Below are 25,895 nucleotides of genomic sequence, written 5' to 3' on the forward strand. Positions count from 1 at the left end.
CTGAGCCCGACGTCAGCTGCCCTCGCCGGGCGCGTGCTCCGGAACCGCCCTCCTGCGCCGTCCCCGCTCCCGCCCGCCGCAGCGTCACGTATGACGTCAGCCTGTCGTCAGGCGGCGCCGGCTTTAAGGCTACTGCTGCCAGCCGTCGGTTGAATGGGTGTCGCGGGGAGGTGGCCGGGTGCCGGCGTCTGGGGGCTGTGGCGGTGGCCTCTGGAGCTGGTTCTCGGCTCCTAGGTTCGGTATTTTTCCGGGGCTGGTAGAGTGGGGCGGCGCGGCCCGAGGGAGTCTCGCCTCGACGCCAGCCGTTCCCCACCCCTCCCCAGGCGGCGGCGCCGTTCCGGGGCGGCGACCGGGCCTGCGGCTGCACTTCGCCGGCTTCCCCTCCCTTTTCCCTCTGTGGGCCCGGCCTCCAGCGGAGTGCTTTCGAGAACCCGACTACCTACTCCCGCGTTGACCGTGTTATGTTTGTCTAGCGCGCAGTTCACCAGGTGATTTCAAAGAACCTTACTGATGCATTCGGGCGTAAATTGCGTTGGTTAGTGGGCTCGGCCGCCTTGCACTTCCCCCGGGAGCGCTGAGGGTAAGTGCCTCGCCCGGAGTCACATTTCAGGTGGATTGGAGAGTCCTGTTTCAGCGGCGTCGAATTTCAGTGCACAACACACCGACCGCGGTCCTCTTGCCCTCGGGCTTCCACCTGGTCTCACGGTGGCTGACACACCCTTACTCCCTGGATTTTCTCAAGGTGTTTTGTGTGTCAGGAAGGTGAACACCCAGTTCCGCAAGAGTTTTCTTCCCCTTTACCTACCTCTAGGTCTTGTGGAAGACATTGTCTAACCTAGCTGCCCTTCTTTGGGATTTTTGTGCAGAAAATTGAAAAAACAGATTACATAATTCAGGCATTTCTTTAACAAGACTGTCCTAACACCATTACACTCACCACACACTTGAGTGCTTACCATATGTTTGGTAGTTCTGCCCTAATCCAGACAACTTTTGGATTATTTTAAATTATTGTAATTTGTAAACCACCTAAGTGTTGCAGTTATATTTTCATAAGATTAGTTAATGGAGGCTTGAAAGCGCTGTTCATTTATTTACTGCTAACTATGCCGTGAGATCCATGAGATGGCTGTTTCATATATATATATAAATACATATATATATATATATATATATATATATATATATATAATTTATTTTTTTTTTAGAGGAGACAACCGAATCTCAGAGTTAATTAACTTGTTTCAGATCACACAGCTAGTAAGTAGTGGACCCAGAATTTGAACCTGAACTCTAACCCGTCTTCAGAAAGGGGATGTAAAAATGGGTGGGGAATTCCCTTCCCAAAATGTAATTTTAGATTTCTCTGTTCAAGAAGCACCTACTCTTGAGTTTTTTTCTGGGCAAGCCCTGTAGTGAGAAGGACAGTTTTTTAGTCTACCAATAGGTGTCAGCACATTCTGAACTTGAGCTCTTTCTGGAAGAGCCAGCTGGTAAAATGGTAAATACCAACTATTCTAGACTACGAAGGCATGATATTTGGCTTTTCTGCCAAATCAAGATTTTAATGTTTTTAACTTACTCCTAGAGGAATATATAGGACAGTGATGAGCAATTTACCAAGAAAACAAAAACACATTCGAAAAGCTATTATCAAGACCTTTGGAGTTGAGTGACTTTTCGTCCCAGATTCCCAGCTGTGTTTGTGCACATAAGACTTAATTGTGTTAAAAACAAAACCAAAAATAGGTAGTTGGAAACAAGAGAAAGCAGAGATTGCCTGTTTTTTTCTTTCAGGTGGATCTCTGAAACCGGAGGCCGTTTTGAACCTTGACTCTTACTAAATCCTGTGTTCCAAACCCTTAATCTTGGCTATGTTACTATCTTGATGGCCTCTCTTTCTTGATTGCTGCCTGGGACTGGTGGCCGCGGCTAGCATTATGCGAGTTTTGGCTAATCCCTTATTTTATCAAGCTTTTCAGACTTTTGAGACTGAAAGGGAAAGACCCCTCTTAGGGTCTTTTAGGGAAAGACTCTAAAACTTGTGCTGATGGTATTGTGGATTGGGACTTTACAAACTGATGATACGCTGGAAAAATCATAAGAAACTACCCTAAGAGACCCTAGATTTCAGTTCACAAATGTGGTGATACACTTTTGGCTTGCGTTTAGCTGGTTGCCTCTTTTTGGCTCTGTAATTGCTCTCTCCGCAGAGGCAGTGAATGGAAGATTCTCCCTAAGGTCAGCGTTTAATTAATTGCCTCGCTTTGGCTGCTACAGTATTCCAGGCATCGATCCTTCTATTAAAATTGCCTGGAGGTTGCCAGATCGTCAAACCTCGATCTACCCAGGACAGCCAGGGAGGGAGTCACTAAATTGAGAGGAGGGAGGCGCCCTGCGCAGTTTACTATCTCGGTCCCCCGCGGCCCGAGGCGCGGGACCTATCCGGTGACTAGATTGGGCCTTGCCCCTGTCCATCATCGGAAAGGACTCCGCGGAGACTGTTTTGCGGTAAGAGTTGGAAACTGAGCACCGCCTATGGAAAAGAGGGAGGTGAGGGTAAACGTTGTGTGTACTTCCCCATTCATTGGATGGCTACTGTGTCAATCATACCCTGCCCAGTCTCGTTGGCTGGAAGGCCCCAGGCAGGTAGCGTGGACGCGGTGCTGCCCCTCCCGAGCTGCGAACCGGGCGCGTGACGTCTCAGACATTTGTTGTTGGGGTTTGGACCTCATTAATTATTCATTAGGTACTTGAAAGGGCTCCAGTGATTGGTGGCTGGGAGGCCTGGTCGATTGTTTCTTAGCTAGAGATACGTGTCACCCTCTACGCGGCTGGAGAAGTTTCGCATAAATTATCCGATGAGGGGCGGGGCGGGCCCCCCGCGCATAGATTAAGCAAATAGGCCGAGGAGGGAGGGGAGGCCGGCTACGAATTAGCCTAAGTTATTAAAGATGGCGGCTGAGCGGAGTCGCTCCCCGATGGAGTCGCCGGTCCCGGCCTCTATGTTCGCCCCCGAGCCCAGCTCCCCGGGGGCGGCCAGGGCCGCGGCGGCTGCCGCCCGGCTCCACAGCGGCTTCGATTCGGACTGCAGCGAGGACGGCGAGGCGCTCAACGGCGAGCCGGAGCTGGACCTCACCAGCAAGGTAGGCCCGGGCGCGGGCGCCGGCGCTGAGGGGACCCGGCGGGCGCTGAGGGGACCCGGCGGGCGCTGAGGGGACGGGGCGGCGGGCCGAGCGGTCTCCGGGGCGACGGCGACGGCGCGGGTGGAGGCGGGAGGGGCCGAGCCGAGCCCGCCCACCTGCCGGTGCGGGAAGCGTCTGGGGCTCCCCGGAGAGGGGCGGCCCCCGAGGCCCGCGCACCGCGGTCCTCTCCCGGCGGCGCCTACCCCGGCCTCCCGCCGTCCGGCTCCCGCCGAGACCACAACCCTTCGGCTCCGCCACGTGGAACGGGGGCGCCCGACGCCCGGAGCGCCCCGCGCGATGGCCGTCCCGGAGCAGTGCCGACTCCCCCGAGCCCGAGTGGGTGGTTGTCTCCCTGCACTGGCCCCGGCAACCGAGAGTGGAAGGTGGCCGAGGCAGGGGGAGCGGAGGCGCGGGACGATCACCCCACGGGGAGCAGGAAGGCGGCCGGGCTCTTCCTGGTGTCGGAGTAGGAGACAGAAAGTAGTCGCTCAGTCGCCGAGAGGCTTGTCCGAGAAATTCCTTCCCAAACCAAAACTGAAAGATGGGCAGGACCCATAGCCTCGCCATGCTGGGAGTGGGACCTCATCGTGTATGAATGGAATAATGAAGGACCTTTGGAATCTGGGCTTCTGAGCTTGTGAGAAGGTAGGCAGGAATTAAGGGCTCAGCTTCTGCTTGGCATTGGGAGGATGAAGAAGTAAGTATAAGATGTGACTGCTGTTTTGATGGCGCTTAAACATCACTAAAGGAAAGAATGCCAACTTGAGGGTCAGGCAGGGCTGGGTTCCCTTTCCTGCCCTGCCACTTTAAAAGGCTCTGTGACCTTGGGAAAGTTTCTTAACCTCTCGCTTCTCCAGCTGCATCATTTTAAAAGTAGAGATGTGTTGTAAAAATGAGAAATGTATATGACGTTTAAAACAACGGCAGCGATAACAACAGGCCCAAGATGGGGTCGTTTGCCCCCTGGGCTACAAAGCAGTACTTAGTTGCAGCTTCATTCTCTCCCCAGGAGTGAAGTTTCTGGGTCAGTACTAGTGAGGTAATCTACCTGATAGGACCCCCTGCCTTTCCCAAAGGGCAGATAACCATGCCTGAGATGATCATTTCTTTTCTTCCCCTGATAACCTTGTCTCACCCCCTTTCTGCCTATAAAATCTTTGGGTTTTGTACAGCTACTTGGAATTCCTTTCTCCTTGCTCAGTAGAGTGCTGCCTGATTCATGAATTTAGAATAAAGCCATTTAGATCTGGAAATGTACTCGATTGAATTTTGTTTTCTAACAGACACCTAGTACAGTGCCTAATACATAGTACTCAGTAAATGTTTGAAGTGAGCCGAATAACTGATAATTCCCTGTGCAGATTAAATAGCAGCCTATGGAAGAGAGAACACCAATGCCACCTCCTACTGACTGTTGGATAGTTACGATAAAAAGACGTTTATTGAACATTGAAAACATTTGTGACTTTTCAAAGTCTGTGGTGGCAAAACAGCATGAAACTTGACCCAAACTGGAGATAACTTCCCTTGCAACCTAGGCAGCCAAATTTCAACTATTCGCTCTCCCTCTAGTCTCAACTATCTACTTAGAAACCAGCTATCTGCCTTATTACAGTTTTCCTGTCTGATGTGTCTACTGCCACAACGAGAATGGCCAAGCTCAGAGAGAGGGATGATCAGAGGAGATGTGTGAGGTGGTGTGACGTGATGCAAAACACCCAGGCAGCACCCAGGTTACAAGTATAAGCCCTAGTGAGTCAACTTAGGAAATTGTAAGAAATGCACTTGATTCAAAAGCAGATGAGTTGGATATCAACTCATGGTCAAGATGCTGGAGAATCCTGAAAACATAGTGGGAAATTTCAAGGCAGAGTTGCAAAGAGAATAGTACCTTCATTTCCTGGCCAACTTATTTAATGTCCCGGGATAGGGAAGTGTTACTTCATCTCAGGTCTGGGGAAGTCTTCCTTACTGTTTTAAAGTTGAGAACCTACATATATATATGTGTATATATATACATATATATGTATATATGTGTGTATATATATAAATTTTGATGATACTGAAAAGAAAAACTGTGTGGAGGGGAAGAAGGGCTGTGTTGAATAGATTGATTGCTGAGGAAAGGACTGGAAGCTCTAAGTTTATATACTTGCTACAGTTAGCAGGGAAGACCAAAAGTTCTGAGAGCTTTCAAAGGGAGAAACAATTAGCTGACTGTAGTGGCTAGTTTCATCCAAGAAGGTTTTCCTAGGAATGACTTGATAAAGGAAACTAATTACCATTTATTGAGCTGTGGACTAGATGCTTTGCATGTTACCTCACTTGGTCTGTACAGTGTGCTTAGGATGTAGGTAGTATAATATCTATTTGTAGGTTGAAAAACTGAGACTCAGAAAGGTTGAGCTCTTTGTCCAAGGTCACACACAAGTAGTCAGAGGATGGAATCTGACATACCTACTGGTAATTGGCCTCCCCAAATAAGTAGTTCCTATTTTAATGTTACTGGCAGAAATTTGCAAAGTGATGGTGCTAATACTCATCTCAGTGTAATGGTGTTTGTTGATGAAGATGAGTCTTGCAGCGGTTTTAACTGCCGATTCCTAAATAATCAGGTCAGCCAAGGCAAGATGGCACGGAATTCTCCTGTTACTGTAAGAACCATTGGCCTTGGGGGGAGTGCATGGCAGTGCATGAGATCTGTGTCCTGTGAACTGCAAGCCGCAGGGGGGAGACTTTAACATGTAGGTAGTAAAGCAGTGTTCATCAGTTTCTGCCCACAGTCCAGATTCTCAGTCACTGTGGGTCCCGCCCCTCCTGTTAAGCAGCAGGAAGCAGGCTCCTCACACCCTCTTTTCTGTGGGTTGTGGTTCAGACATACTCATTTTAGTCCATCATATAACTTAACTCATGGAAGGCTTAGGCTCAGAGTCTATTTCAGGAGAGGCAGAGAGGGCATGAGGAGGTTGTGTAGCTATTTTAGGTCAGGGTGCTATGGGGTTCAGTCAGGGTCTTTGGTCAGGCTGTTGATCTACTTTGGCTGTGGTACTCTTGTAGTAAGTGTGGTCTTAAGGCTGTTGGTTTCTCTTCTAGCTGGTTCTAGTGAGCCCTACATCAGAGCAGTATGACAGCCTACTTCGGCAGATGTGGGAGAGGATGGACGAGGGATGCGGAGAGACCATATATGTCATTGGGCAGGGATCAGGTGAGCATAGTTTTCCTTACGCTTTATTTTTACAAAATTATTTAGAGCACATTTTCCCTCTTTTATTGACTTCCTGTTCATGTGTCTCAGTCTCAGTGATTCTTTAGTGTCCGCAGAACTGTTTGGAGGACATTAAAGTACAAAATGATAATGCTAATTCCCACCTTAGTGGTCATAATATGCTTCACTTCAAAGATTCACTTTCCGGGCGGTTTTACAGGTGCTTCTTTTTACCTCCAGTACTCTCAATTTGTATAAAGGGAAAGTACAACGCAAGGAAACTTCTTATCTCAGGTAATAGAACAAGTCGTAGTTAGATCTACAGTTAAGCCTGCCTTGGGCAGCCCTAGGTCTTCCCTCTCCAGGCCCAGGTTACAGATCCCATTGCTACTTAATGGCCTGCTTTGCAGAGAACCTTTGTGATTCTTCTTGACATCTGCAAGAAAGGGACGCCCAGAATTCCTCTCTTCTGCGAGGCTACCTTGCCTAAACCACAGTGACCATTCAGTGTGCATAGCTGTGATAACAGAAGTCCTCTTTTTCTCTCTCTGAGATCCTGTCAGACATGTAGCCTTGTTACTGTTCTGGAAGGGGCTGATTAATGTCCTCCCGCCTGCTTATTGCATTGTAATGGGGCCCACCAGTTTAGAGAAAGACCGTCCGCATTGCAGATTATATTTGGACTTTTGTTTTTTGGGGCTTTGGGAGTTTTGGGGGGTTGTTTCTAGTTTATAACCTCGATACAAGGCCCACTTACCCTTGCTTCATTATGACATTATCTTTGCTGAAATGGCAGCTGGGCTTATTAACAATCAGATTTAGCTGGTACCAGAACTTGTCTCTGTCATCTTTGCAGGAAGCCTTGGTGGGCCTTGATGGATCATTAAAGGAACAGTTCTTTGCTGAATGTAGGCTTTCAGGCAGGTAGTAATTCCTGTTAGTCTAAGATGGAGAAATCTCAAAATCATTCTTTAAGTATTTGACAGATATCTATTAAGTATCTTCTAAGGGCTTGATACTGTTGCAACGTACTTTTGGATACTTATAATCAGGTCTCTGTCCCAGAGAGATGGCATATAAATAGATAACTTCAGTAGAAAATAATATTTGGAAATGTTTCAAGACTGACACATGGAAGAAAGGTTTGATCTCCAAATACTGCTGTGCCGTCCTTTGAACTGTCTGTCCTGTCTATCCCTTCCATTCCCTCCTTGCTGCCACCTTCCCGTTTCAGGGCTTATCACTTTAAAGAAAGCGTGGTCAGAGAGATAGGCAAACTGAGAAGTTGCCTGTCAAGAAAGGGAGGAAACTGGTCAGCGTTGTCAAGTGCTAAAGACATTAAGGAGAGTCAGGTTCAGAAAAAGCTGTTCTGTTTGGTGGCTAGGGCATTGTTGGTAGCTTTTTGAAAGCTTTTGTTCAGGTGCACATCTGGCCTACTGTAACAGGATGAACCACTCCAAGGCCATGCCATGCTTGTAGCATTGAAGGAACCTCATCTAGATCGATTTTGACAAGTGTTGGGACTGTTCTTTGATGATCTAAATTCTTAAGACGCCACCCTTTCCCCCTTATTCTTTAATGTGGACTCAGTGAATTTTACCATGCCTTGGCAACTCACAACTAATTAACCATCCGATGGCAAAGCATAAGAAAATGTGAGATGCTCATTGTCGCATCTGCACACCCAAGTGTTATCTTTGCATCTACCAATTGGACGCTGTTACATTCACAGTGACTCCTTCCTGCTGGAATTCTTTAGAGGGAGAAGGCCATCATAACTAGTTAAACAAGTTGAACATCAGAAGACTACACCAGGTGTGAGGCCCCCAGGGGTCAGCTTCATTACTGACTTCCTGTGTGTGCTTGGTGCTTCACCTCTGTTTATCCCATCCTTCATCTGTAAAATGGGGATAATGACATACTTCCTTACCCTACCTCAGAGAGATTTTGTATGGATAAGTTAGGTGTTAAAAAGTTCTAAGCAGAGTAATGTGCTCTTTAAGTATACATTCCTAATTTTAAAAGGTGGCAGCCTGACCTGATAGTTCAGGGTCTGGAGCCTGGTAGGTCTGCATTTGCCTGTTGGCTCTTTTCCTTGTCTTAAAATGGGGTTAATAATAGAATCTATCCCATGGTGTCATGGTGAAGGTTAATACTTGACATACAGTAAGCATTATATAAATGTTACCTAGCATTAGTAATTTGCAGTAATCATTTTTTAAGGATTCCAAGTTATAGTTGATTTACCATGAGACTTCTTTCAAGAACCATTTTGTCCATTTTTCATATTAAGTCATGGCTTACAAGAGCCAGCTACTATATTAAAAGTTCAGGGAACATAGGAGGAGTGTTAAAAGTCTTTCTGGGGGAGTCAGGAAGGGCTTCAAAGAAGAGGTGCTCCTTGAATTGGTACTAAAGGGTGAATAGGAGTTTTCTAGGTAAATGGAAGCAGTAGTAAGTGAGCAGAGAAAGTCACATGCACAACACAGAGGCATTGGTGATTGTGGAATATTTGGTGAGCCAGAAGTGATTCTCTTAAAAATGTATCTATCTTAGCTCGTAGGGGAGTGGGTTGGGGGAGGGGCAGAGGGAGAGAATCTCAAGAAGACTCCCTACTGAGTGCGGAGGCCAACAGGGGGTTGGCTCTCACCCCCCTGAGATCATGACCCGAGCTGAAGTCAGGAGTTGGATGCTTATCCGACTGAGCCACCCAGGCGCCCCCATATTCCCACTATATTTACTTTACTTCTGTAAAGTGGGAATATAGAGTGTGAGGTTGGGAGTATCAGGAGGGTGAAGGCTAGACAGGTTGCAGGGCCCAGATCTTTAAAGGTTTTTTTTGTTTTGTTTTGTTTTTGTTTTTGTTTTTTATTTGACAGAAAGAAATCACAAGTAGATGGAGAGGCAGGCAGAGAGAGAGAGGGGGAAGCAGGCTCCCTGCTGAGCAGAGAGCCTGATGCGGGACTCGATCCCAGGACCCTGAGATCATGACCTGAGCCAAAGGCAGCGGCTCAACCCACTGAGCCACCCAGGCGCCCCCCCCTTTTTAAAAGGATTTATTTATTTATTTATTTATTTTTTTTTTAATTTGACAGAAAGAAATCACAAGTAGATGGAGAGGCAGGCAGAGAGAGAGAGAGAGAGGGAAGCAGGCTCCCTGCTGAGCAGAGAGCCCGTGCAGGGCCCAGATCTTGATGGTTTCTGAATACTATGTCAAAGAGTGAAGATTTCTAAACGCATGTTGAGCAGGAGAGTATGTACAGAAAAGGTAAGTCAGATGGCAGGACAGACATGGCTGAATATGTGGTGTTAGGTAATTGGACCTCTGCAGCTTTTCTCCTTGACCTTTGTCTCTACTCCTCCAGAGTGAGGAATGCAGTGCGTGCTGGTGAAGGGTGATGTGACTGGGAGCATTTTCCGGGAGCTCTAGATGGACAGGGCAACACTCATGATTGCCCCCTGGCAATCATGGACCTGAACAGGACCTGAAAGCATTTTGTTTTACCAGAAACAGGGAAGGTTGGATAGAACTTGGGGGTCTGGCAAGAATGGTAGGGTTAGCAGACTTCCTCTTAGGAACACTTGCAACAAGCCCTTCTCTAACCAGAAGATTTCCAGACTCAGTTGGCCATGTATTTGGAAACTCCTCAGCCCAACTGCTCCCTCTTTGTTCATTTGTTTTGCATTTTGCAAACATTAGAGGGCCTGATGGAGGAGAAGCACCCTCATGGGGCATCCGGGGAATGTTTGAGATACCCCCTGTCCTCAGGATGCCTGGGTATAGTAGGGGAGTAGATGCATCCAAAACACTGCTCTATAAGGAGTGGGATGTGGCGCACTGAGGGGCTTTCTAGAATGGCAAATACCTAGGTAAAGGTGTAAAGCTGAAGAAGTACAGGGAACATGGGGGGTGGCGACTGGGCTACTAACACTGGGACAAAACTGAGGAGGGGGTGTGGGATTCCTTTAAGGAATTGGAACCAGATGCTGCTGGGCTGGGGGAGCCATTCCAGAGCTTTGAGTTAGAAGTGAGAATGTCAGAATTGTGGCTGGATTAGGAGCTTAAGCTTGTGTGTATGGAGGTTGGGCTGCAGGGAACAGAGTCCAGGTGTTCTAGGAGAAGCTGGGGGTCTTGCAGGGATGAGGTAGAACAGACCCTGAAACAGGCTGGTGGCACTGGATTGGCAACAAGAGAGCAAGGACAAGGACGGAAGGGCGAGGCCTAAAGCTAGAATCAGCAGGACTGGAGGGATGAGCATTGAGCTGCGGTGACCGGGAGGGTGGTGGTGTCATCAGAAGGAAGGAAGGCAAGGGAGGAACTAGTCGGGCACAAGGAGGAATCCTTGCCAGAGGAGAAGGCTCTAGGTTTGGAATCAGAAGACCCAAGAGCTCACGCAGCCCCTTGGCTCTTTACCAACCCTGAGACCTCTGTGGGTTCTGTTTATCCCACTGCTAAATGGGAACAGTAATGCTTACTACTTAGGATTGCGGGGCGGGGGAGGTCTCAAATGCTTTGTTAGGGCTGTTAGTTTTTGTGCTGTTGTTTGCAAGGGGGGGTGGGGTGGTTGAGTTTAGATGCCAGGCTTCGAAGAGTTACCGTCCAGGCCACTGGAAATTCAGTCTGGAGCTCTGCAAAGAGGACAGTGCTAGAAATGAATGTTTCTGTGGTTTGCAAAACTACAGTTTGAACCGTAGAATGAGGTGCCCAAGGGAAATGTTTAGAGGCTAGAGAAAAGGGCCACTGACTAATTGCTAGAAAAGACTGGCATTTAGGGGATAGGAGCAGGAAGAGCAGCCAGAGGAAACCGAGAAGGAAGCAGAGGGTAGAGAGGTGAATCAGGAGAGTTCAGGCAATAGGCAAGCGGAGTGGGAGGGAAGTGCTTCAAGAAGCAAAGGTTACGGTAGGATAGCCAGCAGTGTCGAAGGCTGGAGGGGTCAAGAAAAGGGCATTAGATGAGCAGTTGGAGTCCGTTTAGATCTTGAAAACCAGTTTCTTCTGCAGTCATCAGAAATAATAGTCAGCAGGCGCAGTCACTTTTTTGAGATGCTTGGTGGGAAGAGGAGGAACCGGGGAGATGGTAGCTTAGTAGGCAGGCGCAAGGGAAGAGGGGGTGGGTTTCCTTTTCGTGGTTTAAGAACGAGCTCATTTCTAAGGGGAGGCATGGAGGGAGGGAAGAGAAGGTAAGAAAAGGTCCTGCAAGGTGTTCGGGAGACAGTAGAAGAGAAGAGAGGTTGGGGTCATGCTGCGGGGGTCAGCCTAGGGAAGCAGTGGAGGTGCTCTGTGAGCCCCAGAGCCTGAGCCTGGAGGAGAAGCTGAGGGAGCAGTTGTGGAAATGGAATGACACCATGTGGAAGGCACCTTGCCGGGATCCCCTTACAGTAAGCACTCACGGGAGTGCCTGGGGATCGCCTTACAGTAAGCACTCACGGGAGTGCCTGGTCCGCTGGCTTTCCTTTGGACGCCCTTTGTCATCCTGAGCTCAGACTTCTTTCTTCAGCTGCTTGCTGGGTATGTCACCTGAGCTGCCTCCTTTAAAAAATCTGTCCCTAACTAAAATCATTCTGAAATTCTCTCCCCGTTTTTCTTTGACTCCTGTCCTCCTGATCTCTTACCTGGATTATTAGTATTATTTCCTAACTGGGCTCCCCCTTTCTGGTCTCTCGCTTGCCAGTGCACCCTTTATATTGCTGCTCCAGACATCTTTCTAACCCACAGCAATCTGGTCATGTTACTCCCCTGCCTAAACCCCCAAGGCTTTCCACTGCCTGGTACATACTGTGTTTTGCTGCTCTCTGACATCTCTGCTTAACAGCTCCCACCTCTTGTGTGGTCTCTCACCACGTGACATCCTTTTCCCCGACATACCGAGCTGCTTACTGGTCCCTGAATGTGCCGTGATCTGCCACGCTCCATGCTTCGTTCCTCTGCCTAGGGTGTTTTTACTCCTCTCTCTGTAGGTCCGTTTTCCATACTTAGAGACCCGGCTTGGAGTCAGCACCCTGCAAAGCTGTCCTCGGCTTCCCCAGGCAATGCCAGTTGCTCACGCTTTACATTCTTTTTGTATAGTTCTATAGTAAAGCACTTAAGCTGTATTACAATTAATTAATTTTCTGTCTCTCCTGCTGGGCTGGGAGCTCACCAAGGGCACCTGTATTCCCAGTACCCAGCATGAGGCTTGGCATAAAACCTCAGAGAGTCTTAGTGATTACTATTTAATGAGCACCCTGCTTGAAAGGGAAGCCCATGGCACGATTATTTATTAACTCCATGTATGCCCAAGTTTTTGAAGTGTCTGGTAGAGAGAGCCATGTTCTTCTCCAGTGCCTGGGGTGGGGCCTTTGGTAGGGGTGGTTGACCGGCTGGCTTGTTGGCAGGCTGATGTCTGGGCTCTTGTCACCAGATGGGACTGAGTATGGGCTCAGTGAAGCCGACATGGAGGCCTCCTACGCCACGGTGAAGAGTATGGCGGAGCAGATAGAGGCTGATGTCATCCTCCTGCGGGAACGTCAAGAGGCTGGGGGCCGTGTGCGTGATTACCTGGTCCGGAAACGAGTAGGAGACAATGACTTCCTGGAGGTCAGGTGAGGAGGCCTCAGAACAGTTCAGGGGTTCTCTGCAGCCTGACCTTTGGTCTAGGGCTTCGAGAGAACGGTGCTGGAGCCTTCGGCGCCTGGCATACCAGCTTCACTCCTTCCCCTTCTGAGGCACGGAAGGAGTGTCCAGAGACGTGATCGTCCCATTTGCTATTTCCGTACTTGCCCATCCCTAAATATTTCCATTTGGTCAGAGTGGGAGGCTAGCTGTACATTTGTGGCCGTTGTGTGGGCTGCGTTTTCTTACCTGTCAGCCTGTAAGACTAAAAACCAGTGTCTTGGAGGAGAGCATTCTGTTCCTCTCTTGGTTCTTGGGGTCTTTTCTGGCAGCTTTGAAGAGGCTTGAGGAAGTTAAGAGAGAAAGGCATTGGGACAGGAGCCTAGTTCCTCCTGAATAATTCTTTCTGCTCTGGGTGTCCTTCCAGGGCCATCCCCAATGCGCTTAGCCATGAATGGGAGGAGCGGGAGCTGGAGGGGCTCAGGGGCAAGTCTGTCCTTAGAAATCCAGTTACTTGGGTTCATTTTTGCTCCGCTGCTGACTCTCACAAGGCCGTTTGGGTTCATGTACACGCAGGGTAGCAGTAGTAGGCAACGTGGATGCTGGCAAAAGCACACTTCTGGGGGTCCTGACACACGGGGAGCTGGACAATGGCCGAGGCTTTGCCCGCCAGAAGCTCTTCCGCCACAAACACGAGATTGAATCCGGTCGCACCAGCAGCGTGGGCAACGACATTCTGGGCTTTGACAGTGAAGGCAACGTGGTGAACAAGCCGGACAGCCACGGTGGCAGCCTGGAATGGACAAAGATTTGTGAGAAGTCCACTAAGGTGATTACCTTCATCGACTTGGCTGGCCACGAGAAATACCTGAAGACCACAGTCTTTGGCATGACGGGTCATCTGCCGGACTTCTGCATGCTCATGGTAAGCGTGAGGCGCTCCTGACGAGGGGAGGCTCCGTGGGCTGTTTGGGGGTGCTTATGCGCAAGTGTTAGAAATTGTGCTGTGACGGAGGCCTCTTGGTTTGGGGCTTTGACATTTTATAGGGATGCCCAGTCCTCTGAGCGCTATGACCTTCTCAAGGGCTGTACCTTGATCTCTCTTCCTGGTGCCATTTGCGGTCCTCTTTCATTTTCCAGAGAGGCACAGAGGAGGGTTTCTCGTGGGGCTGGCTTACTACCTTCAGAAACGTTTCTCCTGGGGTTAGGCTGCTCTGTGGAGGTGACACCAGGTGGCACTGCCCAGAGAAGGGGAGGCCTTGGAAGACATGGAGGAGAGCACAGACCGCAGTCAAGAGGGGCCGGGGAGGTGGCCTCTTTCAAAGCCTGGGAGGAGTGAAAGCCAGTCCAGGGTGCTTGTGGAGAGGCTGCTGAGTGCCTGGCACCGTGTTGGGCCTGGAGATACAGCAGTTGAGTCTAGTAAGATTTTCCAGCAGCTCATCCTGTAGTTCACCTGAGAAGGGGAGGGAGCGGAGGCTTCCATGTTGGATCATGCCGCAGAGCTTCCCTTCGGGTCCCACTCATCTTCTGTGGACAGAGAGTGGGAGTCTGGGGGGTCCACAGCCTTGCACGCAGCTTCACAGCTTTCACGGAGAGCACAAGTGAGCAAGTTTTCCTTTGGCAAGTCCTTCTCCAAGCCTTTCCCCATTTCCCAGTTCCTCCAGCTGCCTGTATTAATAAGTGTAGTAAACACGGGCATCTGTTGAGAGCGGAGTTGATCAAGTTGCCCCACAAACACGGCTTCTCAGGCAAATTCTCCCCAGACTGGAGAGTAAGGAGGCCGAGCATATGTGCGAACGCTCTTGTCAGCGCTCTGCCCAAGGTTCCTGGGATCTCAGCACGATTTCATCTCCCATATCCTTGAGCATTTCAAGGGGCCACCACCAACTTGGCTAAGGAAAGCAGTTCTATGAGAAGGGATTTCAGAGGAGGAGCTGTAGGGTGTACTGGGGGCAGTTGTCGAGTTTGTATTAAGAAAGGTTCAGGAGCCAGTCTCAAATGAGCATTTTTCCAACTGAGCTATAGGGAACGAAGCCAATTAAAGGAAATACTTTCACCCTAGATGAAACGTTCTGTATTATCTGACTTTTAGGCAGTAATCCAAATATTAAACATTTTCTGTAGAAAACACTGAAATTATTATTGCCTCATGACCATCAATTTCCAGAGCGGGAAAAAAGCTTTAAAATATATAGACAACTGAGTGATAGAGACTTCTTTTATCCCAGTTGGGAAGAACAAAAGCAAGTCTGGGTTGGATAGGAAAGGTGTTTGGAAGAAACGAGAAGAATTAGAAGGCAGAGAGAGGAGGTATCTTGGTGTCGGCAGAAGGGAATATGCAAGGGACGTTGCTGTTGGAGGGATAGCAGCTCACCTGTGACTTGGGATCAAGTGAGAACATTACTTGAAAACCTTCTGGAATGTATTAAATACTATATAAATGTGTTAGGGCAACTTTAATTTTGTTTTTGTAACATTCATTCATGTGGTACATGTGGTATTCATGTGCTACAAAACAAAAAGATGCCAAGGGCTCATAGTGAAAAGGTTCCCTTCCTCCCTTGTCCAGTTTCCTCTCGGGGCAACCAGTATTTCCAGTTTCTTAGGTATTCCTCAAGAGATTTTGTAATCGTACCAGCAAATGAGGATATATTCTCTCCATCCAGCTTCAAAACCATCAGAAAAGTTGGAAGAATAATATGATAAATCCCATAGACCCCCCACTCAGATTCAGCAGTCACTAACGTTTGCTCTGTTCATCTTTCTATGTCTCAGATGCGTATGTTTATTTTTGTTTTGTCTATATAATCTATATAGATTATAGGAGTTGTGATTCTTGACCCCCAAATCCTTCAGCACACAGCTCCAAAAATAAGAACTATCTCCTGCTGGTACAGCGGCCGGGAAGATGAACGAGAGTCCCCTAATATCTAGGCTGTACGTGCCTCCATGATCTCAGATGTTCCCCAGATATCTTCCAGCTCTTCACAGCCGCTTTTTCAAACAGTGATCCATTCTACACCCTTTTAATGGTAGCATGCTATACACCTTGCTTTTTTTCCTCTCTTAAAAACATACCTTAGGGATTATCCCATGACAATAGATAACTGTTTCCTCTTTTTTGTCTGTATATTTTGTATGGCACATTTTGTACATTTTGTATGGCACACTTACACCCATGCCCGCGTTTATTTAGCCAACCTTTATGGTGATATTTTATCTTTTTTTTTTTAAGATTTTATTTATTTCTTCGACAGGCAGAGATCACAAGTAGTCAGAGAGGCAGGCAGAGAGAGGAGGAAGCAGGCTCCCCGCTGAGCAGAGAGCCCGATGTGAGTCTCGATCCCAGGACCCTGGGATCATGACCCGAGCCGAAGGCAGAGGCTTTAACCCACTGAGCCACCGGGGCGCCCCTATGGTGATATTTTAAAACATTTATTGTTCTGGGAGGGAATAGAGAGCTGCCATTGCCTAAGTATCTAAATCACGCTGGTCATGCACAGGACCTTTGACCTACGTTATGACACTTAAACCTCAGGAGACCCTCTAAAGGGGATGTTATTATTCCTCCATTTTACAGATGGGGAAACAGGGGGCCGGTGGTGTTAGACTGAATCTGCCTTGATGATGCTAGACAGTTGTTTCCCTGGACTGCCTGGGTTTGTCTTTTTTTTTATTGCTTCCAAGTCTTTTCAGATTTTGACAGGCCACATCATTAAATCAGAGGTTAAAGCCATCTGTACCCAGCCACACTTTCATCAACAGATCTTTTGTTTCTGGCCTAAGACTTCTGCTCCATGTGTCCTGTTCTGATGGAGGCCTCAGATGGGCCTCAGATGAGAGCTCTCTCTTAACCCACCCTTCTCTGAGGCCCTGTGCCCACCCAGCATCAACTTGTCTCCCTTGTCCTGACCTTTCCTTCTGTGTTGGGGCAGGTGGGCAGCAATGCTGGCATCGTGGGGATGACCAAGGAACATCTGGGCTTGGCATTGGCACTCAATGTGCCTGTCTTTGTGGTGGTCACCAAGATTGACATGTGTCCTGCCAACATCCTGCAAGGTAAGTGAAGCCTGCGGCTAGTAGCAATCTCCGTTTGGGGCTGTCACCCACTGTGGCTCCTTGGTGGTGCTGCCAGGGCTTCCGCCCAAATCTTCTGCTTTTTTTATCTTGTGCTCAGACCTTGGTCTGAGTTTTCATCAAGCCAGAATTTTCTGCTTCCTCCCTTGTTTAGCTCTTGGTCTAAGCACCCTAGAATTATCCCCTGCTCTTTGTTCCTTCTGGTTCCAAATATAGGATCCTTGAGATTCCTAATCTGACATCTCTTTTCAGATGGTCCCAGGGCCAGGATGTTGGGTTTTAAAATCTGAACGGGATATATACGGAGGCATTTGGGCAGAGGGTCTGATTGCCTTCTACCAGCAAATGTTTCAGAAAAGCCTCACATTTCTCCCTCATTCCTACAGATAGTAGAAGAGAAATGGAGAGGTGTCCTTTTGGAATGCCTCATAAGGGCTTCTGCAGATGTGTAAATATCCTAGAGATCCTTTGTCAGATGACTTTTTATCCAGGAAGCAGAGCATTCTGAGAAGAACATTGCCTTTCCCATGGACCCGCTTTCTTACAGGATGTGGGTCTTTAAGAGACTCTGGAGAAATATGACAGATTTCAGACTCGTAACCTTACCAGACAGGCCGTATCCGTGTTCCTTCTCCTCTAGCAAGCATGTGCCCATCCCAAGTTAATCCTGCTTTTGCTTCTCCAGGCATGGCATTTAACACTGGTCCGTCTGTCCCCTGCTTCTCTCAGCAAGGAGTGGACCAGTCATGACCTGGAAACCTGGCCAGAGAGAAAGCTGTGTCCCCCTAATTGTGTTCCATTTCAACCTTTAAGAAACCCTGAAGCTGTTACAGCGCTTGCTGAAGTCTCCAGGCTGCCGGAAGATCCCTGTGTTGGTACAGAGCAAGGACGATGTGATCGTTACGGCCTCCAACTTCAGCTCTGAGAGGTAATGGGGTAGGGAGCACTCACTGCTGAGCAGGCAGAGATTGGTTGGAATAGAAGATTCTGGTCTCAGTATAAGCTCTCCCATGCTGGCAATGTTGCCTAGGAGCTGCATCAGGCAACCCAGATTCTGATGTGCTGGCCTTGCTGAAATTGGAATTCTGGCTTAGGCTTCAGTGTCTTTACGAGTGAAGTGGGAACAGTATTCCCTTCCCCACAGGGTCCTCGGAAGTGTTAGAAACGATGTGTATAAAGCACTTAGCACTGTGGCTGGCTGCCGTGTGATACATACACAGCCCTTGTTATAACTGTTATTATAATTTGTTATACTGTTGTCTCTCAGAAACTCTCTAATCACAGAGTAGCATTTGGCCTTTATTCATTAGTGAATCCTTTGGTTCCATACATGTTTATTAGATGTTCTGTACTAAGGTCTTTGAGGCATTGAGGATTCAGAGTGGACTCAGGTATAATCCTTGTCCTCAAGGTGGTCACCTCCTTGGTCAGAGATACTCTTTTGATGATAGCGAACTTTGTTAAGTTTGTTCCTTTTCCCAGAGTCTTGGGGTGCTCTGGAGCCATCTGCCTCCTGGCTTGGTGGGTATGCAGCACCCGGAGCAGGCCGGCATTTTGGCCTGTGGCAGTGTCCCGGCGCTGCCTTCAGTACCGTCAAGCGGCCAGCAGAGGGGGTGCGTTTCCATTCATTCCTCGGCCTGTTCTGTGCAGGTGCTATTCTGGGAGCAGTGGGGAGTATTACAATTCCTGATCTTGAAGAGTGTGATTAACCTTGGATAGGAGACATAGAGGCTGTTGTGATGACTGATGGAAAATCAGGTGTAATTATGTGTAACAGAAATGCAAAAAGTGCTCCCTGGATCTGGGAGGAGTCCGGAGTGTCCATCAGAGAAGGATTTCCTGGAAAAATCTGCCTTGGAAATGGGCCCTGGAGGATTTGTTAGTTGGGTAAGAGGGAAGGAGTTGAGGCAGCAGGATCAGAATAAAGAAATACCTGGGAAGCAAAAAAGTACTAAGCTTTTGGGAGAGGAGAGGGTTCTCTGGTCTGCCTGGCAGACAGGAACTTGAGAGGAATAAACCTGCAGAAATGTTGGGAAGAGGAAATTTTGTCTGACTTCTTTGAAGTGGAAAGGCAGAACTAAGCCAATTTAAGAATTTTAAGATGTGTATGCTTCGGGCGCCTGGATGGCTCAGTTGGTTAAGCAACTGCCTTCAGCTCAGGTCGTGATCCTGGAGTCCCGGGATTGAGTCCCACATCAGGCTCCCTGCTCTGTGGAGAGTCTGCTTCTCCCTCTGACCTCCCCTCACATCCTCACGTGCGCGTGCTCTCTCTCTAATAAATAAATAAAATTAAAAAAAAAAAAAGAAAGAAAGAAAATGTGTGTGCTTTAGGAAGAAGAGGCAGCCATACGAACCCCAAATATAGCAGTGGTAGAGGGACAGAGACAAGGGGACAGATGTTAGAGATAAAACTGAATGAAAGAAGAAGGCCTTAGAGTGGTCTGGCCAGCAATTGGAAGGCTGGGGCAGGGAGTGGAGCCCAGGCCTGGGAGGCTGGTGAGGGGGCAGCGGGGCCCTTAGCCGCCTCACATGTTCCAGAAGGTCTTCTGCTCCCACCCTGTCACACAGGAGCTGGCCACCTGAGCTCCTTTGTCTTTCTTCACCCTCCACTTAGGATGTGCCCGATATTCCAGATCTCCAACGTTACAGGTGAGAACCTTGATCTGCTGAAGATGTTCCTCAACCTCCTCTCCCCCCGCACCAGCTACCGGGAGGAAGAGCCTGCCGAGTTTCAGATCGATGACACCTACTCTGTGCCGGTGAGTAGCTTCTGGAGGACTGAACAGGGTAGGAGGCTGCGTGGGTGCTTCCCGCAGGGACATCACGGCAAGTAGGTCATGGGGAGGACCTAAGTGGGATCGATTGACTGGACCCTGGCCTTCTCTGCAGGGTGTGGGGACAGTGGTGTCGGGGACAACACTGAGAGGCCTGATCAAGCTGAATGACACACTGCTGCTTGGCCCAGATCCCCTGGGTAACTTCCTGTCCATTGCTGTCAAATCAATCCACCGCAAGCGCATGCCTGTTAAGGAGGTGCGAGGGGGCCAGACAGCCTCCTTTGCACTGAAGAAGGTGAGTGCCGAGAATACCAAGAACTGCCCTCGGATTCTTACGTTAGACTCTGGGCCATTTCTAGTCATCCTGGCTGTTCCATATGGCGGGGATTACTGACCTCACTTTTATAGGTCAGAAAACTCAGGCTCAGAGAGTCCCAGTGACTTGCCCAGGAACACACAGCTAGTAAGTTCTAGAGCCAGGACTGAGCCCAGGCCTGCCTGCCTTCTAAAAACTCTTTTCCTTCTCCTAGTGCCTGAGATAGGTGCTCCAAGCTCAGTGGTAAGATCAGAAAGACATCACCCTCCTGTGCAGATGGTCCCTCTAGGTAGGATGCTTGGAGTCCATGCCAAGTCCTCCTCCCAGTCAGTCCTCTGTCCCTCAGGAATTGGGGTAAGTGTTAGCTCTAGGGTCACCTACCTCCCTGCCAACCACATTAACCAGCAGAGTGGGACTTTCCTTATCCTCTCCAACAGTCAACATCCTACTCGCCCTGTCCCTTCCACTTGAACGCTTGCCTACCTCTGCCCTCTCACCACTGCTTAATTCTTACCCATCCTTCGAAACCTGGCTGAAGTGCCAGCTCCTGCCCAAAGCCTTTCCTGATCCTCAGTAGCGGTGTTTAGGCTTCCCACTCAGAACTCAGGTCGGCCCTGCATTATCCACCCTAGAAGGCCTGTGATCTAGTGCAGTAGGAGGTCAAGGCTGAGTTGGGGTGGTCTCCATTCCCAGAAAGAACTCCTGGTCCTCTGGGACCAGAGGAGAGAAGCCCTGGGCATTATTTGCCCCTGAGGTCTGGCATTCCCTCTTTCTTTCAGATCAAGCGCTCGTCCATCCGCAAGGGCATGGTGATGGTTTCCCCACGCTTGAATCCCCAAGCATCCTGGGAGTTTGAGGCCGAGATCCTTGTCCTCCACCACCCCACCACGATTAGCCCACGCTACCAGGCCATGGGTAGGTGTCGAAGGGCACTGTCAGCAGAGGCCCTCTGCTCTAGCTCTCCCAGCAGAGTACTGCAGCTACCCAAACCCCGAGCTTTCAGCTGCAGCCGAGAGTCGGTCTCCCTCTCCTGCCCGTAAGCTGCCGTGTTTATTCAGTTCTGCAGACATTAACCAAGTGCCGACTTGGCCGGGCTCTGGAGACCCAGTCTTGCCCCCAGAACCTCACTTTCATTCCTTCAGCAAACATCTTCAAAATGCTGCTGTGTTCCATGTGGTATTGCTAAGATGCTGGGGACACAGTGCTGGGCAGGGGATCTACCGTCAAGAAGCCGACAGTCTAGAGAAGGCACACATGTGAACAGAGTGCCCTGTATTCCTGAACCAGGACCGTGGGTCCCGGGACAGGGGCTAACTGGGTGTGTAGGGCAGGATCAGACCTGAGAGCGGACCTTCAACTCACTTGGCCACACGCGGCCCCCTGAAGCCTTTAGCGGACCATAGCTCCAGCATATTCTATATTCTCACTCCCGTCTCTCCTGCCCAGAGGCCACTGGGGAGCTCAGTGACCTCTATTGTGACCCCCTGGCTCTATCAGCTCTGTGGTGACTCCCTGGCTGTCTTGGCAGTGCACTGTGGGAGCATCAGGCAGACGGCCACCATTCTGAGCATGGACAAGGACTGTCTACGCACCGGGGACAAGGCCACTGTGCACTTCCGCTTCATTAAGACCCCTGAGTACCTGCACATAGACCAGCGGCTGGTGTTTCGAGAAGGCCGCACCAAGGCCGTGGGCACCATCACCAAGGTATGGCCAGGCAGTCCTCCTCGCCCAGCCCCAGGAAGCACTAGGTCATGGCAGTTGCAGACTGTGAGCACAACAGGGGAAGCCCTACAATGTCCCCCTAACTGCCAGGGACAGAAGTGCTAGTTCCTGCCTTAGGAGAGTTGGAACAGTGCTGAAGTGTGGCCTCAGTGCCATTTTCTCTCTTTCCCCTGAAAGGTCTCCCTGGGCTTTGGTGGTGACCCTAGAGGAGAGCAGGTGGGGTTGAGGCCTGTCTGTCCTCATAGGAAACAGTGGTATCTGGACGTGGCTGTGGTCGGCCTCTGTGATGCCCCAGGTGCAGGCTCCAGTGGCCTGGCTGGGGTGCTACCCTTACAGCACTGGGTCAGGTCAGAGTGAATGTTGGACAGCAGGGGTGCCTAGGCGTGAGTTCCCTTGGGGCTTGAGCTGTTTGTGTGTCCTGGAGCCCACTTCATGCCCTCTGCAGACTTCACTCGTGGCTTTGGGTAGGGGCACTTGACAGAGTGATTTGACTCTTACTCCAAACAGTCTGTGTGAAATCTTGGTATCAGCCTTAGGGTGGCCTTACCTCCAGAACAGCTTTCCTCAGGCCCTTCCGTGCAGACCTAATCATGTCCCTGAAGGCCACTTGCTTCTGGGACTGACTGAGAGCGGCAGAAGCTTCCGGCACGTGCTGTAGTGCCCTTGGGGGTATGGCAGTCCCCCCTCCTGCTTTGAGATTGAACCTGGGTCACAAGGGAAGGCGCTGAATCAGTCCCTCCTGGTTAGGATCCCTGATAGCCACGCTCTAAATGTTTCTAGATGCCAAACATTCACTTGGTCTCTTTGGGAGGCCTGAAGTTAAAATTGCCGCAGACTCTTGTTATGGGCACAGTGGGAGAGATGCTCTGAGGAGTTTCAGCCAGCTTAGCAGGGAAGCCTCAAGGTCCTTCCAAGGCTCTGGGTGGGCCAGACTCGAGCCTAGGAGCTTGGCCACGTTGGGGATGGCCAAGATGCACAGGCTGTCAGTGGGCAGAGCCGCTGGGGCAGGCACTAGAATGGAGCGGGCTGGGCTGAGGCAGTGAGACTTCAGCGGGGGAAGGGGCTGCCCTGGGACACTGAATGGGGATGAAGACATCTCTCTAGCCCACCACCCCTGTCATGGCCCCCTTTCCATCCACCTTGCTCAGGACCAGTGGGGCCAGGGAGTGGGAAGTCCCCGGGGGCCTGGGCCTGGGGCCTGGGCAGCCGAGCCGATGCCACCGCCTGCAGCTCCGGCCTCATCCTTAACTCCTCGCCTCCCGCAGCTCCTCCAGACCACCAACAACTCCCCGATGAATTCAAAGCCCCAGCAAATTAAAATGCAGTCAACAAAAAAGGGTCCCTTAACAAAACGAGAAGACGGAGGTCCCTCTGGAGGGCCGGCAGTAGGGGCGCCGCCACCTGGAGATGAAGCTTGCTCTCTGGGGACTGTGCAGCCGGCTGTGTCCAGCAGTCTCCAGCCACAGGTGAGTGTGTGGCTCGGGCTGGGCTGGTCCCCTGACCACCTCGGGGTGAGAGTGGGAGGGTGACTAATACTCTGGTTGGTGGAGGTGACAGGACAGCTTCAGGCAGCCTGGGTCTCACTCCCACGTCTGCAGAGCATAGAAGGTGTCTCCCCCGACTCTCAGCACATAAGTGCCAAGTGAGCACTGTTTGTCTCTTAGGGCAGTATTTTCTGACCTTTGAGGTGTGGCCTGCATAAAGCTGATTTAGTCGGTCGTGATTAGCATTTGATAATGAAGCAATAGAAAATGTCTGGGTTTCCATCTCCCAAGAGCGAGTGCATGGTCTCCGTGTGGGACTAGGATGTGTGTGTGGCGGTCCAGAAGGTCGTCGGAAAGGTGCAGACGGTCCTCCTGGGTGGGCGTAGAGGAGGCCGTGGGCCCGTACTCGTGCGGCTCGCACTCAGCGCCTCCTGTTAGCTCTGTCCCCTGCTCTGTCCTGCTGCCCCCTCATATTGCTCCTTCCAGGGTCATCTCTCTCTGACCCCCATTTGGAGAAGGAAGCGCCTGTGTGGACCTGTCCTTTCTGTTCTCTCTCCCACATTGGGCCTTTCTCTTTCCACCTCTCCGCGGGGGCAGGTGGTGCTTCCTGCCGTCCTAGTGCTTCTTGCAGCGCCTCTGTCTCAGCCCACCATCATGTGCGCCCCGCTTGCTAGGAAGGCAGGCTGGGTGCTGGCTCCCATCTGACAGAGGGGGTGTGCCCGGCTCCAAGTCACATAGTAGATGACTGTTCAGGCTAGGCTGGGACCGTCCTTCCTGCTTGCTTTTCTCCTACCCCTTTTCCTGCGCCCCTGCCCCTCTGCTGTCCTACCCTGCTCCCAGTGGGCCACTACTTCTCAAGCTCCTTCTTTCTCCCTTTCAGCCCAAGCCCAGCAGCGGGGGCCGGCGACGGGGGGGCCAGCGGCACAAAGTGAAGTCCCAGGGGGCCTGTGTGACTCCTGCCAGCGGCTGCTGAAATCTCCCTGGCCCACCCCCACCACCCAAGGGATCCTTGTACTCGGGCCACTGTTCCACCACATGGGCCAGAGCAGCTCTGACCACCACCCGCCCCCCCAGGCCACAGCTGGAGCCTCATCATTCCCCGCCCCCACCCCCATTTTCCAGGGGGGTTGTAATTTATAAGCTGAGGAAGGTGGCCAGACTTCCGGAGGACTGACCATCATCCAGCTTCCCCGCCTTCTTCCTTAACTCAGATTTTTTGTACATCTGGGCCCTTAGTTTTTATTCTTTTTATTATCTCTCTCTCTCTCTCTTTCTCTCTCTTTAGTGTGTGTGTATGTGCGTGTGTGTGTGCGCGTGTCCCCGTGTGTGCGTGCAGAAGGATGGTGGTGCGGAAGTGCAGCCGGTCAGGGCCCTGGCAGTCTTTCTCCTTTTTCCCTCTGTGGCTGGCCACCAGCCTCTAGGAGCTGGCTGCCTGCCCCTCTGTCCATCCGTCTGTGTGTCTCTGTGACAACCTTTAGGGGCTTTCCGGAGCTAAAGAGCACCCTCCTCCCTGTGCTCACTCCTCTGCACCCAGGGCCCTCCACAAAGCCGGACTCAGGGCTTGGGGACTTCACAAGTTCTGCCAGAGCAGGGAGCCTTCCTTCTGGGACTGGGGGGCTTTTAACAGAATGGAGAGTGCTGGCCTCCTTTTTCTCTCTTCTCCTTCCCCCTCTTCCATCCCCAAACAGGTAATGCCAAAAGCTCTTAAACTGTAGCCTCTAGATGTGTGGAGGAGAGAGGCACTTGGATTGTAGGACCCCTCCCTGCCCCTAACTCTGACCCTTGCCCTGACCCAAAGACAGCTGGTGGTTTTCCTTTCCCTATGGAGACAATCCTGTGTTTGCCTGGCCAGGCCAGGGCAACTCCCATTGTGTTGATTTTGAGCTGGAGGCTCTGGTCCTCGAACTTTATATGATAGGAATCTTCCTGGGCCTTGGGGCACTGATGACCTGGACTGGGTTTGGCTTGTTCTGGGTCCCGCTCACCAGCACCTCTTACTGGTGGGGGTGTGAGGGGTTCCGCTGAGTCAGGCCAGGACTGGAACCCCTCCTTCCCCACTACAGCCCCGCCATGTTGCCCCATCATGGCTGCTACAGGAGCACAACAGGGAAGGGCCTGAGCCCCGTTTGGGGTGTAAGAGGGCAGGTAGGGGTAGTGAAAAAGGTTCTTCCAGGCCCAGCGCAGAGCATTAAAACCTCTGGAAGATTTACTTCCTGGGGTGGGATGGAGTGGGGATCACTCAGGCCAGTGAGGGCGTTGTGGGGCCCAGACCAGCCTGGCCTGAACTGTCCAGAAGCCCTAGGTTTAGGGTGGACTGGTGGGTGGAGATGTTCTTTCTAGCCAGGGCAGACACCAGCTGGCTGGGCCCTTCCTCAGCCTTGCCTCCCTCCCATTCCTAACCCTTCTCCATTCTTCCTGCTTCTGGACTGCTGGTCCCCTCACCTCCCCTCCTTCCAACTATTTCCAGTTACCACTGACCCATGGCCATGGACTGACCAGACCAGCACAAAAAATAAAAGTTTGTTTCAAGCTGA

At 50.6% G+C, this 25,895-nt stretch overlaps 1 protein-coding gene across 1 annotated transcript; it reads left to right on the top strand.

Moving 5' to 3' along the window:
* The first annotated feature begins 119 nt into the window (after window positions 1-119).
* GTPBP1 (GTP binding protein 1) lies at window positions 120-25,895 on the top strand. Its single transcript, XM_059186998.1, has 13 exons — window positions 120-580; window positions 1,798-3,146; window positions 6,279-6,390; window positions 12,792-12,972; window positions 13,559-13,907; window positions 16,918-17,041; window positions 17,873-17,987; window positions 19,674-19,818; window positions 19,949-20,131; window positions 20,932-21,067; window positions 21,681-21,859; window positions 23,143-23,343; window positions 24,242-25,895. Exons 2-13 carry the CDS (start codon window positions 2,955-2,957, stop codon window positions 24,332-24,334), a joined length of 2,010 nt encoding a protein of 669 aa, XP_059042981.1. The 5' UTR covers window positions 120-580; window positions 1,798-2,954; the 3' UTR covers window positions 24,335-25,895.

This window comes from Mustela lutreola, chromosome 8 (genome assembly GCF_030435805.1).
Source record: "Mustela lutreola isolate mMusLut2 chromosome 8, mMusLut2.pri, whole genome shotgun sequence".
NCBI lineage: Eukaryota > Metazoa > Chordata > Mammalia > Carnivora > Mustelidae > Mustela > Mustela lutreola.